This window comes from Fusarium solani (genome assembly GCF_023522795.1).
Source record: "Fusarium solani strain SB1 chromosome Unknown bctg00000004, whole genome shotgun sequence".
In the NCBI taxonomy this organism is placed as follows: domain Eukaryota; kingdom Fungi; phylum Ascomycota; class Sordariomycetes; order Hypocreales; family Nectriaceae; genus Fusarium; species Fusarium solani.
In genome coordinates this window covers 380,422-397,019 of record NW_027072152.1, presented here as the reverse complement: position 1 = coordinate 397,019, position 16,598 = coordinate 380,422, and the positions used below count along the sequence as shown (strand labels likewise).

The 16,598-nt window shown below is 51.9% G+C and overlaps 6 protein-coding genes across 6 annotated transcripts; 2 read left to right on the top strand and 4 right to left on the bottom strand.

The window, feature by feature from the left end:
- Positions 1-193: 193 nt before the first annotated feature.
- Positions 194-1,027, bottom strand: MRS44_007185 (uncharacterized protein; the record flags this gene model as incomplete). The annotated part of the gene is made up of 3 exons (XM_046277045.2): positions 194-539; positions 607-877; positions 931-1,027. 3 exons carry the CDS (start codon positions 1,025-1,027, stop codon positions 194-196), a joined length of 714 nt encoding a protein of 237 aa, XP_046129286.1.
- A 2,431-nt stretch (positions 1,028-3,458) lies between these two features.
- MRS44_007184 (uncharacterized protein) lies at positions 3,459-4,151 on the bottom strand (the record flags this gene model as incomplete). The annotated part of the gene is made up of 1 exon (XM_046274053.1): positions 3,459-4,151. The coding sequence occupies one exon, from the start codon at positions 4,149-4,151 to the stop codon at positions 3,459-3,461; it is 693 nt and encodes a 230-aa protein (XP_046129287.1).
- A 461-nt stretch (positions 4,152-4,612) lies between these two features.
- MRS44_007183 (uncharacterized protein) lies at positions 4,613-6,548 on the top strand (the record flags this gene model as incomplete). The annotated part of the gene is made up of 2 exons (XM_065620438.1): positions 4,613-4,659; positions 4,712-6,548. 2 exons carry the CDS (start codon positions 4,613-4,615, stop codon positions 6,546-6,548), a joined length of 1,884 nt encoding a protein of 627 aa, XP_065476510.1.
- A 273-nt stretch (positions 6,549-6,821) lies between these two features.
- MRS44_007182 (uncharacterized protein) lies at positions 6,822-8,697 on the bottom strand (the record flags this gene model as incomplete). Its single annotated transcript, XM_046272234.2, has 5 exons — positions 6,822-7,069; positions 7,120-7,527; positions 7,581-8,291; positions 8,341-8,385; positions 8,547-8,697. 5 exons carry the CDS (start codon positions 8,695-8,697, stop codon positions 6,822-6,824), a joined length of 1,563 nt encoding a protein of 520 aa, XP_046129289.1.
- Positions 8,698-9,308: 611 nt separating this feature from the next.
- On the top strand, positions 9,309-11,330 carry MRS44_007181 (uncharacterized protein; the record flags this gene model as incomplete). Its single annotated transcript, XM_065620437.1, has 6 exons — positions 9,309-9,665; positions 9,721-10,004; positions 10,052-10,268; positions 10,365-10,705; positions 10,758-10,854; positions 10,914-11,330. The coding sequence occupies 6 exons, from the start codon at positions 9,309-9,311 to the stop codon at positions 11,328-11,330; spliced, it is 1,713 nt and encodes a 570-aa protein (XP_065476509.1).
- A 23-nt stretch (positions 11,331-11,353) lies between these two features.
- Positions 11,354-15,329, bottom strand: MRS44_007180 (uncharacterized protein; the record flags this gene model as incomplete). Its single annotated transcript, XM_046281462.2, has 4 exons — positions 11,354-11,647; positions 11,701-12,913; positions 13,163-14,859; positions 14,913-15,329. The coding sequence occupies 4 exons, from the start codon at positions 15,327-15,329 to the stop codon at positions 11,354-11,356; spliced, it is 3,621 nt and encodes a 1,206-aa protein (XP_046129292.2).
- Between the last annotated feature and the right edge of the window lie 1,269 nt (positions 15,330-16,598).

The window sequence follows — 16,598 nt, the reverse complement described above, 5'->3', positions numbered from 1 at the left end:
CTATAGGACAGCAATCTAAGAAGTATTTGAGTTCATCGCCCATAGGCGAGCTTTCTCTGTTTTCCATTTGCGTATTGCATCAAGTAAAAGTACATTATCATTGACATTCTAATCAGGGCCCTGTATTGCCCAAGACACCAGTAAACAACCAGAAAAGTTCATTCCCATCAATAATTAACAAGTTCTCCTTCACCTAGCTCTGAACACCGCCCGTCATTCCACTAAAAGGACAAGTCGAAACGGCAGATTCCTTCAGAGGAACATCACCTGCGGAAGCAAGGTGATCCGCCCTCGCCGCTGCTGCGGGACCTCCGGTGAACTCTTCGCCGTCTCGGACGCACCACTTGGCAAAGAGGTCGTTCTGGATCCAGATGACTTTGCTCAGGGCCTTGACCATTGCGACTCGGCGGGACATGGGGAGGACGCTGTGGGAGAGGATTGACTCGGTGAGGACGTGTTGTATCACACAGAGGGTGGCGCTGATGTGGATGTACTCGACGCGGAGGGGCTTGCTTCTTCGTAGACCGACGTGCATGGCACTGTAGGGCGGCTGTTAGATAAAGCGAACACAGGTAGCTATAGATGGCAAGGTGGATGGCTACTTACCCAACGTTGTCTAGGTACTCCCAGAAGGCCATCTTGGACTGGTCTGAGCAGATCTTTGTAAGGTACGAGTTCAGAAAGTTCTTTCTCTCTTGAAGCTCGGGGCTATTATCATCCAAGGCGCTCTGCAACGGCGCCTCTGATGTCGTATCTCTAATCTCGAACGCTCGGGCCGTAATGTCGAACTGGAGGAGCTTTCTGTAGACGATGTGCACAACGGCAGGGATGAGGTCCTTGACAAACTTGGACCCGAAGGCCAGTGCTTCCAGATCTCCTACGATGGGTCAACAGGGATGTTTTTGGGGGTGGGGTTTGAGGGAGGCGTACGGTCATCGAAGTCGAGGAACTTGTGGAGGTAGTCGATTCGAGCTTCGAGGCTCGTGTAGAGCGATTTGCGGTCGATGTGTTCCATTTCAGTCGACATTGTTGAGGTAAGGAAGTAGACCAGAGTAAGCAGTTAAGGTACCTGAGGAGAGGACAGAGTGATAAGACGGAGTAAAGTAGTCAAGGCTGACACCCCTTTGGACACAGGAGAGCCCATGACTATTTATCAGCAGCTTCATGTCCACGTAACAGGGACCGACAAGCCCCTTATGCGCGCCACGCCTGACAATTCATGCACGCGACTGGCCGCAGCCAAAAACAAGGGCTCCTTCGTCACGCACAATCATCAACATGGGAAGCTCACCACGTTTCGTGTGGTGGCGCTCTTAGGTGAGGTCCCCTCTCGCACGGACGCAACTTCTGCCAGCCGGGACGACACGAAGCTCGTCTCGGTTAGCTCTGCCACCATCTTAGCTGAAACCCTGGGATCGTACCCGGATTCATGGTTCTTTTCTTGGTTCGTCGAATTGGAAGCGGCGGAAGTGGGAAAGGGGAGACGTCAGTGTCAAAGCGGGCTGACTGGAGCTACTGTGGCTTGCAAGGGGTTTTTCAGCAGGATGAGGATGTGTCCCCCGGTTGACAAGGGGTGTTCTGGACTGCGGGTTTACGATCTGGCAGATGGCTGGTGGATTCTTGGCAGGCCTCTTGGTGTCTGGTCCGGAGGCTCGCCTAACGGCTGGGCGAGTGTGTGGCGCCCAGGTTTCCTTTTGGCGTCTTCTGAATCATGCGCGGCGGAGATTAAGCCCACGTTTACCTGCACGGGGAAATGGATGTGACAGGTCTCTTCTTACCCGCTGTAGCCGATGCTCCATCCATTTGTCTAAGCGACTCGACTAAAGCCTTTGTCAGATTTCCGGGAGCCGCGAGCTGATTGAGGGTCGTGGAGATGCTGGGTCTGAGGGTTAACCAATTAGATTGGGGTGCTTATCAACTCGGCGCGTCAGACAGATTGAATCACGCAGGTCAGAGTCCCCTGTTCATATGAGTCTTTTTGTCTGCTGAAGTTGACAAGATACAGATCAATATGCGTGTGATGGATCAATCGCATTTTGCTTGGCCATCAATGTGGCCACCTCGGCAATTGCAAGTGCCGCTGCAGGCACGCACGCGACTGAGAATTGCCGATGTTGGCTGCGGGAGTTTGTATCCATTGTTTTTGACAAATTGCTCGTAGGCGAACCCGAGAGTTGGGTCGCGAGGCGGGCCGAGAGACAAAGTTTGTTATCGAACGTCTTGTTAGCGACTTGGCGCCGACTCAATTGGGCGAGACCTTATCAACAATAGTACGCATGCTATAACTACCCAACCTGTAGCCCTCTATCTCATGAGAGACCATGTGGATTTCTCATGGGTGGGTGCTAAGCTGGAGGCCTGGGCCACGGAAGAATCTCGATCATCGTGACCAGAGTGGAGGCGATGAGCTCGGCTCATCGTGCACGTTCAAAAACACGCAACAGGGGGGAAACGTGCAATGCCTGTCCTGGCCCGTGTGCCCTTCATTGGATCGGGTGATCCCCATCAGACCCCGGCCCCTATGGATCTCATGAATCCTTGTGGGGTTGTAACGCAGGTCCGGCAGCTTCGACGCAACTTCAAGTATCATTGTCTCGTATGGTGGCGACTGGTGAGAATAGCTGTGATTTGGGCGTCAGACAGCGTTACACTAAGCTGTGATTTACGTGCATCTTGCTTATAGCACGGCACCAGAGTCTCATCTTTCCATCGGTGTAGATGTTCAGCCGTTCTTCAGCTAAATGAGGGAGAAAGATAAGGTCAGCACCTGACTACACAGGACTATCCGGGATTCTCTTTACTTTAGTGAAACCTCTTAGAATGGTGCAACGGGCTATAGTTTGCTAGATTTCTATCACAGGCAGTCTTATTGCCCCTATGCAGACGCTCGCCGAGGTACCCTCTCCCCGTGCCTTCCCGAGTCTATGTGACTAGTCAGTTATCAACCTAACTTGTTAAGCAAGTGACAAGCTCTAGAAAAGATGTTACCATTTCGAATAAATGCCTCGGAATAATATCGACCTCATCGGTTGTTGGTGACGGTACTAGGAAAACGGGCAACCCCTTGAGCATAGGGTAGCCAGGGCAGCGATCTAAGTGCTGGTGAAGTAACACGGTGTTTCAACATTGGTGGTCAAGATTTGCGCGAGAAAGGCGTCTTTTAATAGCAGAGAGCCCACTTGACAATAAAAAAATGATGTTTCATTCTATCTATCCCATCAAGCTTGGATAAGACGTGCCATCTGACGGTTGTCAACTGCAAACATATCACATATGTACACGCAAGTTTCCAGTCGCATATGCGCTGTCAATTTTTGCTTAGAACACCTAGAATTTGTGTACACTTCGTGTTTCAAATGCATGGTACTGCATGTCGGTTGCTTGTCACTGACCTGCAGGACTGCAGATGATTGCTGGGAAAATCCTCCATTTGAATCCATCCGACCTGTCATGACGCTCTATGGGAGTTTGATGATTCTCATTAGGCGACTGACGGAGAGATCCACGGATCCACCGGCGTCCAATGTTGCAAATACTAATCCTTCCGCCCTGTTGTTGGTCTTTTGTGGTTCAATAAGGCGGTGCTTATCCACCAAGTCGCGGACAAGGGTCGGGTCCGTCAGCTTCGTTTTGGTCCCTTGGCATCGCTCAATGCTCGCGACGCGCTGCTGTAGTATCTCGTGACTGCAGGACACGTTTATCCAGAATATGGGCACATCAGCTTCGTGTGCTATGTCGAGGTGCTCGTGGAGGACGCCGGCGTCCTTTTCGTCATCTTCAACTAGGCAAGCCGTCATGAGAATGATGTGACCTTGTTGTGCGCGCTCTTGTAGCTTCTCGAAGATGGGCACCCGGATCTTGTGGCGCAGTTCGTGGTGCTCTTGGCTTCGACCGGGGATGACTGCCACCACGGGGTCGATAAGCAGGTGGTTGTCCAGAAGGCAGGCCGTCTCAGTGGGAAGTAGCTCCTTGACCTTCTTGAGGATTGTGAGTTTTCCAGTGCCCGGAAAACCGTTTAGAACGATAATTTTACCCTCAAGGATTTGCTGAGATGGGGTGGCTGCAGGCATGGGAGGCCGTTTGTGTTTGACTGAGGTTGGAGTGGGAGTCGCGTCGTTGCCGGTGGATGAGACACCACGCTCTTGCGGCATAGATATTGGGGGAAAACAACAATGATTATGAAGAGAGACAGATTATGGTATTGATTTATGGTATGCATTTGGTTGCCCGTGGGCCTTCCACGTGACTCACAGAGAATATCGGCGATCGTCGATCATAGGCCTTGAGCGTCCAATCATCATCAACAATTCACTACAACATGGTTTCAGTTTCCAATCGTCTTTGCTAATTGGTCAGGCTTTCAAGAACTAGTGACCTCTCGAATCTGGTCGATCAGTGAACGTGGTCTGTGCCGTGCATAAAGCTGGACCAGGGTCAAGCTGACATGATTTTTTCCTTCCTCACAAACCGCTTGTTTTCTGCCAATTCTGTAACAACAGGCGCAGCACCTGCTACTTGAACATCATGTCATACCGTGTGTGGAAGCAAGTAGAGAGAACCTTTGAAAGATTGACTCAGGGGAAGAATAGCATTGAGGAGGATCACTCCACACATGGGACATCACCAGTTTGTCTCAACCCTTCTCGCCAACTCGCTGTGGTTCTGACTAGAAGCCGCCTGGCTAGGACCGCACTAGGAACGAGCTTATCAGTGAGCCGTATGAATATGCAGCCCTAGCCGGCGGACCTGACTCGATCCGCCTGCTTGAGCTGCTCCCGGGAACCCGCCAGGACGATATCGCCTGCAACTTGGTTGAATACTCGTTGGATAGCCGGCTTCAGGAATATGACGCATTGAGCTATGTCTGGGGCGATAAAACTAAACTGACACCTATACAAATTAAGGACTGCACCCTCATGGTCACGACGAATCTCCGGACCGCCTTGCTCAATATCCGGAAGTTGGACCAGCCATGCACGATTTGGGTCGACGCCGTCTGCATCGACCAGAACAGTGTATTGGAGAGAAACCACCAGGTTTCCATCATGGCAGACATCTATCGAAATGCTGCTCGGACTATCGTGTGGATGGGAGACAGCCGTCCTGTGTACACGGCAAAGGCGTTCGCCATGGTCGGTGAGCTCGCAGCTGAGGCTATCTCTAGGCAACACCCTTCCATGAACATCGACCCCTACAATCCGACTTTAGCAATGCTGCAGCTGAAGCTCACAGAGAGCCCGCTCTTCGACCGCTTCAGGGACGACTTCAGCATCCTCCACCTTGCCTGTGCCGAGTGGTGGTTCCGCGCTTGGACAGTCCAGGAAATCCTCCTCGCCTCACAGGCTGTCATCATGGCGGGCACGTTTACCATGGACTGGGACCGCTTCTCGGCTGGCATCAACTACGGGTTTGCTCTTGGTATCTGGAACCCTGTGACGCTTGGGATAATCGTCGACCCGATAGTGATACCCTATCTGTCAACACATGCTTTGTGGGAGCAGAGGCAGCGGCCATCGACTTCGACACCAGAGCAGACTTTGCTGGAACTACTGATTCAATGCCGTTTTCGACAAGCCTCGGATCCTAGAGACAAGGTCTACGCTCTACTGGGGCTTATAGATGAGGATCTAAGCAACTCGGCTGGTTCCTTTGCGATCGAGGCCGACTACAGGCTGTCAACTAGCCAGGTCTACTGTCATGCTGCCCGGCAGCTGTTACTACAATTGGGTGACTTCAATGTTCTTGGAGCATGCGCTCCAACTACCAACCTGGAGCTTCCATCCTGGGTGCCCGACTGGAGTGCAGCAAGCGGTCCCCGTCCACTCATGCATGACGCCCGAGGAAGATTGCGTCAGACTCATGCCTCTCGCGGAACCAAGGCGACGCCCCGCTTCATTGGCGACAATCGTCTCCTCGTGCTCGCTGGCCACGAAGTGATGACCATCACACATCTTTCGCCCGTTCTGCATCGCCTCCAACGAGACGGCAGTGGCTTCAAGCCCATCAAGGCGGGCGATACACTCATGGCGCGCTTGGCCTCTCTGGGCCAGCTATTTATGCTCGTTATGGCAATCTACTGGGAGCTGTCGTCAGTTGTGCCGCACCTGGCCACCTTCTGGGACTGGGAGGCATTCGCGCAAGAGTCTCCAGTATCGTCAAAGAGCAGCCAAGACACGTCGTCCACTGACCCAGGGCTTGAGGACGGCTACGACCCGCTCGCCGTCTACTGGCAGACGCTCTGTGTAGGTACCTTTGCCCCTGGGGGCCGCCACGCGACAGCCCGGCTCTTTTACTCGTGGCGGTCTAGTCTGCGACCCGTTTTCCACTTGCATCAATGGCGTGTGGATAGCTTGTTCCGTCCCCTGGCCTTTCTGGGGTACGTGATGCGGACATGGCGTGACTATAGCGAGTTTGCTAGCTTCCTGGAGCCCGTGTATGAACGACGACTGGGTCGTGGCGAGAATGGGTTTTTGGCTTTGTTACCGGGAGAGGCTGAGTTGGGAGACAGGATTGTCCTCGTGAAGGGGGGAGAGTGCCTTTGTTACTGAGGAGAGATGAGGAAGGGATGTATAGACTTGTAGGAGAGGCGTATGTGCATGGTATTATGGATGGAGAGATGTTTGAGGAGGCGAAGTGTGTTGAGATGAAGGTGAGGTAATACCACGAGCGGCGGAGGACTGGGAGAAGAGCTCTTTCAAGTGTTCATATCTTACTCATACTTTCAAATATTAACAATCTGAGTACTATCTGCTGCGTATCCATTACTTGGATACTTTTCGAGATAGGACTTGACCTCTCCCTTGGCTGTTCACGACCACCCTTTAGATATGCTCCGCCTTGGGGGCGACACTCTGTGCATCAATCGACTTGCCACCACCAAACACCCTATCACCGACATCCAAGTGATTGACACCAGGGCCGTCAAAGACTACAGCGATCTCTTCCAGAGTTCTTCCCTTTGTTTCGGGGAAGAGGAACCAGATAGTCGGCAGCATCGCAGCTAGGGTTCCGATGTAGACAAAGTAGAACTTCCACTGGATCGCGTCGAGAGCAATCGGGTTCACGTACTCTGTAGCGGTATTAGACTAGTTTTGAAGAGGGGAGTTGGATCAAACTTACGATTGAAGAAACCAGCTCCGAAGACGACGCTCAGGTTGATGCTCAAGCCCTTTGATCGGAGGTCGAAAGGTAGAATCTCGACTGGATAGGCGATCGATAGTGGAGTAAAGGCAATGACATAGAAGCCAAAGAAGATAAACAGGAAAGGCACGACGGCGTTACCAGCAGCCTTGTTTCCGTGGTCGGCGAAGACAGCCGATAGGGCCGTGATGACGATGAAGGAGCAGAGCATGCCGCTGGCCGATATGAGCCACAGGGGTCGTCGGCCGTATCGCTCACAAGCCATTGCACCTAGCGCAGCGAGGACGGCGTTCCAGACTTGTAGGCCGAGGTTGATTCCAGCCTGCGAGACCGAATCGGTGACACCGACGCTCTCCAAGATGGGGGCGAGGTAGTAAGACACGATGCCTAGGAAGAGTTAGTAGATGAACCCCGTGGCTAATGTTCGAATTGTTTCTCACCGTTGCCAGCCCACTGAATCATGAATCCAACCAAGACGCAGATCAACAACCGATGACGGTTACCCCTCGTCTTGAAGAAGGACATGATGCCTGGCTTTTCTATTTCACGTTCTTGCTCAATGGCAGTGCATATCTCGTTGAACTCAAAGTTGACAAGTTCGTCTGAAGTGTCACCATTGGAGTGGTACCTGGCCAAGATCTGGAACGCCTCATCACGTCGGCCTTTAGAGATGAGCCATCTCGGGGACTCGGGGACGAAGAAGAGGCCGCACAGTTGCAGGGCTGGGAAGAAGGCCTGGAAGAGGACGGGAAGTCTCCAGCTCCAGCTCCCGCTCATATGGAGTGTTCCCATGGTGACGACGGCGGAAAGAATGGCGCCCCAGAACCAGATGGCCTGGAAGAGGTTTGTAACGTTTGCTCGATGTCTCGGGTGGGCAATCTCGGTCGTGAGAGGAGGAGCAGAAGTCTGAGCGAAACCAAGACCAACTCCGAGCATGATCTTGGTACCGAGGAATGCCCAAGGTCCGTTGGTGACGGCCTGGATGATGGCTGCTGCAACCATGATGGATGAGCCTAGGGCGATGGTGAATCGACGACCCATCCAGTCGCTGACATATGCGGCTGGGATAAAGGTGGGAAGTCCACCGAGGCTGATTCCGGCGATGATGAGGCCGAGGATGCTGGGGCTGACGTCTCCGATGTCGTCGCTCCCTATCATTCCCATTAGGACGCTTGCAACATATTACACGGAAACACTTACATTGTGGGATGATTAAGAGGCCATTCATGAGACTTCCGTCAAATCCTGCTTCGAGTTAGCTGATTGGTTCTTAGAGCATCATATAACAAGGTTTCGAGTTGGTAGTTGTGAGATGACTGGGATGAACAAGACCAAGTCTTGCTGTTGGTCTCATTGAAACCCCCAGAAGAGAGATAGTATATGGAAAGGAAAGAACGTGTGCATACCGTTTGCCGCGGCAGAGGAGAACATAAAGGCAAGGCCCATGTTAAGCTTCCTCAGTCCAGGGTCCCGAATCCATTTCTGGTCCGTGTTGTTGCGGTATGCTTTGTAGACCTCGTTGCCCGACTTGAGGGCTAGAGATTCCTTTTTGCCCATGATGGCGAAGAGAAGATATTTAGGAAGGGATGAATTTGAACTTGTAGAGGAAGATGCTTATGTAGCTGTTGAGTCAGAAGAGTCGTCAACTGGAGGGCATCACCCTGCCCTTATATGTGTTTCTCCCGGCTGGAGTATCACGCTTCACCGTCAAGTTTTTCTCTAGTAACAACTTCAACAAGCTAACCCAGAAAACGGGGAGTCCCGAATCCGGGGACCTAGTCTGGGGCAAAAAATCCTCAGCGCCGACCATGAGATTGTCACCCCATGGAGATCATGTGCGAACCGTCTGGATCCCCAGGATCCCCACAGAAGTGGAAGAAAGTTCTGAGCTAAGGGTCAGGGGGGCGGGTTCGGTTGAGGGGGTGAGAGATGATTGGTGTAAAGATTCTCGGAAAGATTCTCGGGAGGATTACCGGGGGAACTCCCGGGAGGTTTTTTGAGGTTGCAGTCACTAGTAACTACCACTTGGCTTAGACGAAGAATGATATTAGGCTGATGAGGTGACATCAAGGGAGGTGCTCCATTTATTGCTCTCACGGGGATAAAAGAGTCCCTCCGCTTCCCCTCTCCTTGACCTCTCCAGGTAATTGCACACACATCTCAACACAATGCCCTCTGCCACATCACTCCCAAATGCCAGCCCCGTTACCGAGGCTTGGTGGAAGGAGGCTTCAGTCTACCAGATCTACCCTTCTTCTTTCAAAGACTCCAACGGAGATGGAATTGGAGACATACCCGGTGTGATCGAGAAACTTGACTACTTCAAGCAACTCGGTGTTGACATCGTCTGGGTATGCCCCATCTACCCATCCCCCAAGGTTGACATGGGTTACGATGTCGCAGACTACTGCGATATCGATCCGCAATATGGAACCCTGGGGGATGTGGAGAAGTTGATTGAGGGTCTTCATGAGAGGGGGATGAAGTTCCTCATGGACCTTGTGGTCAACCACACATCAGATCAGGTACGGAGCTGAAGGTCAGCATGATTTCAATGTTGCTGACAGGATTGGGAAACAGCACAAGTGGTTCCAAGAATCAAAATCATCTCGAGACAATATCTACCGCGACTGGTACATCTGGAGGAAGCCCAAATACGACAAAGACGGCACGAGACAACCTCCCAACAACTGGGGCTCGTTCTTCGGAGGCAGCGCGTGGGAATACGATGAAGCAACCGACGAATATTACCTCCATTTGTTTGCCAAGGAACAGCCAGACCTCAACTGGGAACACCCTCCCGTTCGCGATGCCGTCCACGACATTATACGGTTTTGGCTAGACAAGGGCGTTGATGGATTCCGGTAGGTGGTCGGTATCAGAGCACTGCACAATTGCTAACCTTGGACAGAATGGACGTTATCAACTTCATCAGCAAGACCCCCGGACTTCCAGACGCAGAGGTGACGATTCCTTCGGCCAAGTACCAGAGCGGTGTCGAGCACTTTGCCTGCGGTCCGAGACTCCACGAATATTTACAAGACATTGGAAAGATCCTGAAGGAGTATAATGCTTTTTCAGTCGGAGAGATGCCGTCGGTCCAAGATCCCAAGGAGGTTATCAAGAGCGTGGGAGAGAGCCGAGGAGAGTTAAACATGATCTTTAACTTTGAGATGTAAGCGCCATGATAAGTATGAGAAACTTCTGTGGACTGACTCTTGCAGCGTGGACATGGACCACGGCGATCAGGGCAAATTCTCCCCCGCAAGTGGGCCATGGCAGATCTCAAGTCCATCGTCGACAAGTGGCAGACTTTCATGTACAAGAACCGCGGCTGGAACGCGCTGTACCTGGAGAACCACGATCAGGCGAGGACAATCTCCCGCTGGGCATCCGACAAGCCCGAGTTGCGAACCCTTGCGGCCAAGATGTTTGCCACGTTCCTCTGCTTCCAGAGCGGGACTGTCTTTGTCTACCAGGGTCAGGAGCTGGGTATGGCTAACATGCCTGAGACGTGGGATATCTCTGAGTATCGAGATCTTGAGACTCTGAATCACTGGGAAGAGTAAGACTTGTAGGGAGTTTTCGTCGGATCCGCAGCTAACGTGTAGACATAGGCTGAAAGAGATGATTGGGTCGGATGCAGCAGCTTTGGATATTGCCCGGAAGGAATACCAGCTCAAGTCGCGCGACCACGCCCGACTGCCTGTCCAGGTGAGCATCCAGATATCCATGGATGTCGAATATTTGAAGCACCGCTAATATTTTGACAGTGGGATTCCAGCCCAAATGCTGGCTTCTCAACCGGCACCCCTTGGATCAGGGTCAATGACGACTACAAGACTTGCAACGCCGCAGCCCAAGTCTCCGCAGCCGGTAGCGTCTTCGAATACTGGCGATCAACTCTGGCTCTGCGCAAAGACTTGCGCAACATCTTTGTGTACGGCGACTTCGAGCTCCTCGACCGACAACACGACGACGTTTTTGCCTACTCCCGATCGAGCGGCGACCAGAAGGCAGTGGTTGTGTGTAACTTTAGGGAGACCCCTGTTACCTGGGCTGTGCCTCCGTCTGTGAACCTGTTGTCTGCCGAGGTGTTGCTGTCCAACTACCCAGAGGTGGATGTAACACGGGAGAAGTTGGCTCTTCGCCCGTTTGAAGCTTTTGTTGTTTCAGTCAAGACGGAATAGATAGAATCAAGCGTAGAATAAGGCTATAAATTATCCCCTTGATGTGGAACGACAAGATTCTGTGCATCCTCGTCCGATATATCCGTGATCTGCATCAACGTTGCCGGCCCTGCTTGATCCAAAGCGCAAGCCATCATTTTCTCGCGAAGCAGGGTGAGAAGTTCGGGATGACCAGTTGTCCGCAAGGAGCTGATCAAACTACTCAGCGCGTATAAGACTTCGCGAGGTCCGACTTGGACTGACCCGACGTCTGCTAGATCGGGGGCACAAAGGATGACGTCGGCGACAGAACTTGCGACCTCGAACAGTTTCGACACCTGTAGTTTTCGAAATTAGCCTGAAACTCAGAGCGACGACGGACACAGCTTACCATTCCCGGGCCATGTGCTTCGAGGGCGCAGGATGACAGGGTGGCGAGTTTGGAGAGGAGATCCTTCGCCACAGACATTGGGAAAGACACACTGAGTCCTCGGTCGTTGGGATCCGTCGTGGAGTCAACATATGGGATCGCCTCTTTCCACAAGACGACGCGCAGCCAAGAATCGGTGACCACAAGGTCGGCGCGTTGCACCTCGTTCTCACAAAGTGGAAATGGGTGTGTTCGGCGGAGTTGAGTGCTTATGTTTCCAAGCAAGTGACGACCCCCCGTGGATCGAATATCTGGAGGACAGGCATCTTGGAAAGATTGGAAGAGTCGGCATAAACTGCAAAAGGCTGTGCTGAGACCGTCACCTTCCTGGGGCTGGAGTTCAGGCAGTGTCGGACTCAGCTTGAAGGTGGGTGGTAGGTCGTGCTGCAGAGAATGGGCCCTATCGGTGATGAACAGAATCCACGCGATGCGAAGATGGTACTGTGTCGTATACGGGTCAAGGTTGGTGTAAAATATGTCTTGGTGAAGGCCCAAAATGTGAGAGTAGGCGATGGCCTCACGCAGTAGAAGCGTAGACTTGGTCATCTTGCCCGTATTGGAATAAAACACGTGCAGGAAGAAGGATGTAAGCAAGGCATCGATGGTCTCGTGCGATGAATAGTCGAGTAGGAATCGTGCGCTTTCAGCTTCAAGGGCCATCTGATAGTGAGAATGTAGACTCTCATTGACGGTGAGATGAAGCTGGGCTATCGTCGCGCTGCATATCGCCGCGGCGAGTGCATAGACGGCTCGGTCATTGGTGTCCTGGAGACGGGATTTGATCGAGTCACAGTCTACCACGGGCCATACGACATGAAGATGGCTCCGAAATATGTCCAAGTAGTAACTGAATGTTGACAGCGGTATTCGGCCGCTGATGGTACTGTTGTCGCAGGAGCTGATTGGGGGACTAGACGTGGTCGGACTTGGCCCAAACGCGCCCGCGTCTAGCTCAGGGTCGCATTGCTCTGTAGTTTCCACCTCACTCGAGGCTTCAGCTGTCTGCATCTGCTGGATGACGTCCTTAATCCGCTTTCTCGGTCCTTTCGGCCCCGGCTTCTTGCGTTTCCGTGCGTGTGAGCACGGCAGGTCTGCCGCGAGGCAGCCGTCGCATGGAGATCTACCGTTGCATTTGATCTTCCTGACCGAGCACGGATCGCAAGCCCGAGGCATGCTGCGTAGTGGGGAGTGTTGAAGGAGGGATGGTTGGAATAAACGATGCGGCTCGGGGAGATGAGGTCGGATTTCGGAACGGGGTTGCCCCACTTCTCGGGTATTAGTGATCATAGCTTGCCCGTTTAAAACAATGATGTATCGATTGGACAAGGTCTACGGAGTATTGCATAGTAAAGATGGCTGACTATGAAAAGAAGGACCCCAATTCACAACTATATTCTATCGCAACATTAATTCCCTATCAAACCCTCTTCCTCGGCATCGCTCAGCTTCCTCGGCGAGATCATAAACAAGCAAAAGCCCCACGTATTCAAAGTACTCGTCCACCGGTCGCAACACGACCAAGCTTTGACAACCCTCAACGGCACATATCTTGTCACCCCTCGCCACGAAAGGACTAGCCATGCCAAAACGTCCCTCAATCGTCGAGATAAGTCTGCGTCGCGATAAAAAAGCATCTTCCCAAGCATTACACGCCTCATGGTATGGCGGCTGAAGGCTGCCGAGAGCTTGGTAGGCCAGCTTCTGGGACGCCGAGACTCTGGCTCTTCCCTCCTCCTTGAGGCCGGGGAACAGCGAGCCAAACTTTACACCCCAGAGATCAAAGTCGGCGTTCCTCTCGCAGAAATGCTTCAACACGAGCAGCTTGGACGCCGTGTGGTGCGCCATGCCCTCTGGGTACGAAGCTGGCTTGTATGGTTCATTCTCTGTCACTGCCAGCATGGGCATATGAAACACACTCTTATTCGGCTTAGGGCGAACCGACAATAGGATTCTATCGAGAGCCTTGAGCATCCCCAGCGCGTCTCCGTAGGCATGCGTTTCGGTCGTGGGATTCGACATTGGCGCTATCCGCTTTCGACTTCGCCCCGGCGGAATCGGTGGAAGCAGGTCTTCGGGGTAAGAACCCATGCCGTCAACCTCGTCAAGGACAGATCCTCTGATGATCAGCGTTCGGTCATCGACAACTCGGCCCGAGAAGGTCAGGCGTGGTCGATCCAAAAGAGACGATCCAATCTCGAGCTCGGTCCCCTCGAAAACAAGAGGAAATTCATAGTCCAGACTCGTGAATCTATCATATTCCTGAGAGGGGTCCAAGGCCCAGGAAGGGATGCTCGGATTCTCTATAGAAGTGCAGATGACGAACTGACATAGACACTTTGTCTCCTTCATGATTGCGCGCGTCGCATCTATTGAAACTTGGGAAACGGGGCGGTTGTAGTCGATAACTATCTCGGAAAGCTCGTCGCTTTTCAAAAGGCCGACGGTCCCGTAGAACTTATCCGCCGCAAGGGTCGATTTAGATATGAGACCCTGTAGCATCCAGTGCCAGCCCTCCTGCTCAGCAGCGATGCCGTCAATGGAACGTATCAAGGACACAAAGTTGAACGTGTTGAGGTGAAAGGACTGCGAAGCGTACAGGTGGGGGATCATGTATGTCATACTCACGATGGAGTTCAAGAGATGGTCCGCCACCCCGAGCAATTCATCGAGCGCGAGAGCAGAGCTGCCAATGAGAATCAAAGATCCTCCTGCACTGACGGAGAGCTCTTGGATAATCCAGACCCTCCTCCAGTACTCGTTGTCGACTATCGGCTGGAGGATGAGCGCCAAGCGGATTTTGCTTCGGTGTGTAGAGCTGGCCACAGGTAGAGCGACATCATGGAACCCTCCTGATAGGCCTAGCTGCTCGAGAAGACGCTCCTCATCCTGTGTAACAAGCTCTCGCTGACGTCTTGTCTCTTCGTCTTCGGAACTCGACGTCGACCATCCATCATCACTCGATCCAGACTCGGACGTCTCTTCATGTCCGGTCGATATCAATCGCTCATCGTCACTCGATTCAGATCTAGCCATCTCTCCATCCATAGAACTGGCTGTCGACTCCTCGTCCTCGTTTGAGCGGTGCTGTAGATCTGCTTCATTCGCTTGACCTGCGTAGCCCTCTCGAGGCCATCGTCCTGGTTGATGCAGATCGCATCCACCCACAATCTCACATCAGACGCGTATCTGAGGGAGATTCCAAGTTGAGAGAGGACATGATAAAGGTTCTGGCGAACGCGGTACCGCTGGCCGTTGACCAAAATGTCGTGTGAAGGTTCTGATGGAGATCCCCAGGCGTAACTAAGTGTTTCGTACTCTCCCCACGAGAACCGAGGCTGGCTGTCAATACCCGGCACCGGTCCTTTCGTTCCTGATTGACTTGATTCGGCCGAGGCAGCATATGCAGGAGTAGACGGCCTTGACCCATCGTCTAACCGATATCGAAACTCTTGATTTCCTATTATCCTGTCGCTCAAAGATACCGTCTCCATGGTGCATTGGAGGAGGCCTTCTGGGTCTTTTGGCGTGCCGGAGATGGAGATGACTCGGATCTCGTCTCTGGTGGCATCTAGCGGCTCATATAAAGCCATGGCGACGTCACGAACAGATGTTGCTACCAAGAGCTAGGGAACATATTATTATTACCGGACTGGCTGCTTGGGAAGCGCTATTTTAGAGTCGCAAGTGTCGATTTAACTGCCCGTGCAGGGTCAGCTGGGCGGTGTTTATGGTATGACAGATCGTCTTAGGTAATATTGCTATCCCAAAACGCTGCTCCCTCATTCTCAAACACTTTTCCTAGCTATTGTACTAATAAAAGCATAGACTTGTTAGTCCTAACCATGTATTAGTAGAATGATATTCTGAGTTAGAGTAAGCTTCTAAATGTATTTAGTAATAGCTAGTATTTAATTTGTATTTTAATCCTATGAGTAAAAAAGAAAAAGCCCTAGCCTTATATAATAAGTCTTAAACAGCTTTACACCAAAGGTCTTCAGACTGGCTTTTCCATCGTTAGTCTATGCGATCAGGTGCTGCTCAAAGATAGGATCTATTCTTATATATAGAGAAACTAAGCCATCACTATCGACAAAGTAAAAACTCCTGTTCATGCGTATCGGGGCGTGTTTGAGAGGGAATAGAGGCCCAAGTCAGATGTCCCCTCATACAGGCTGAGTTAAGCGATGTTTCACGGCGTCAAGGCAGCCGCTGCTATGTTCAGCTGTGGCTTCGTTATTTGTGCTTCACTGGTTGTCGATATCTTCACCGTCCCCAATAACGCTGAGAAGCTCGCTTGACGTCCGATAGCATAACTGGATTTGCATACAATAAGTCATTTTCATCCCTTTCCGTCTTTTGCCACGTCAACCTTTGTTGCTTAGCCTCCATCTGAGAATTAGGGTCTAGGGCTATAGGTGGACACATTGCCCTTGGAACACCGAAGGCTCTTAGTTTAACCTGTATAGATAGTGAGCCTCTGCATTCCTTCTGCTTGAGTGAGTTGCCGTAGCAAGAGATCGAGGTTCATGACTTGGACATGGTTTGGGCCGAACATTACAAGTGGTCAACCAGACTCTTCCTAGGTAGGCTACGATGTTTTACGGTATTGTGTTTTAATGTCATCATGTATGAATAACTGTATCTTTTGCTGTCGTGGCTGACGGTCTGGAGTGAACTCGGCATTGGAGACAATAACAACACCTCGCTTGCACTTTCAAGTCTATCGGCTACCTGAGCTATGGATTCAACTTAAGTTAGATACACTTGATAACTTTGAAACAAATTGCCAGACGTGACTTAAGACAAGGCCAGTATCGCCTCTGCTAATATAGTCCAGCACGACCGGCCTATCCCTTGGG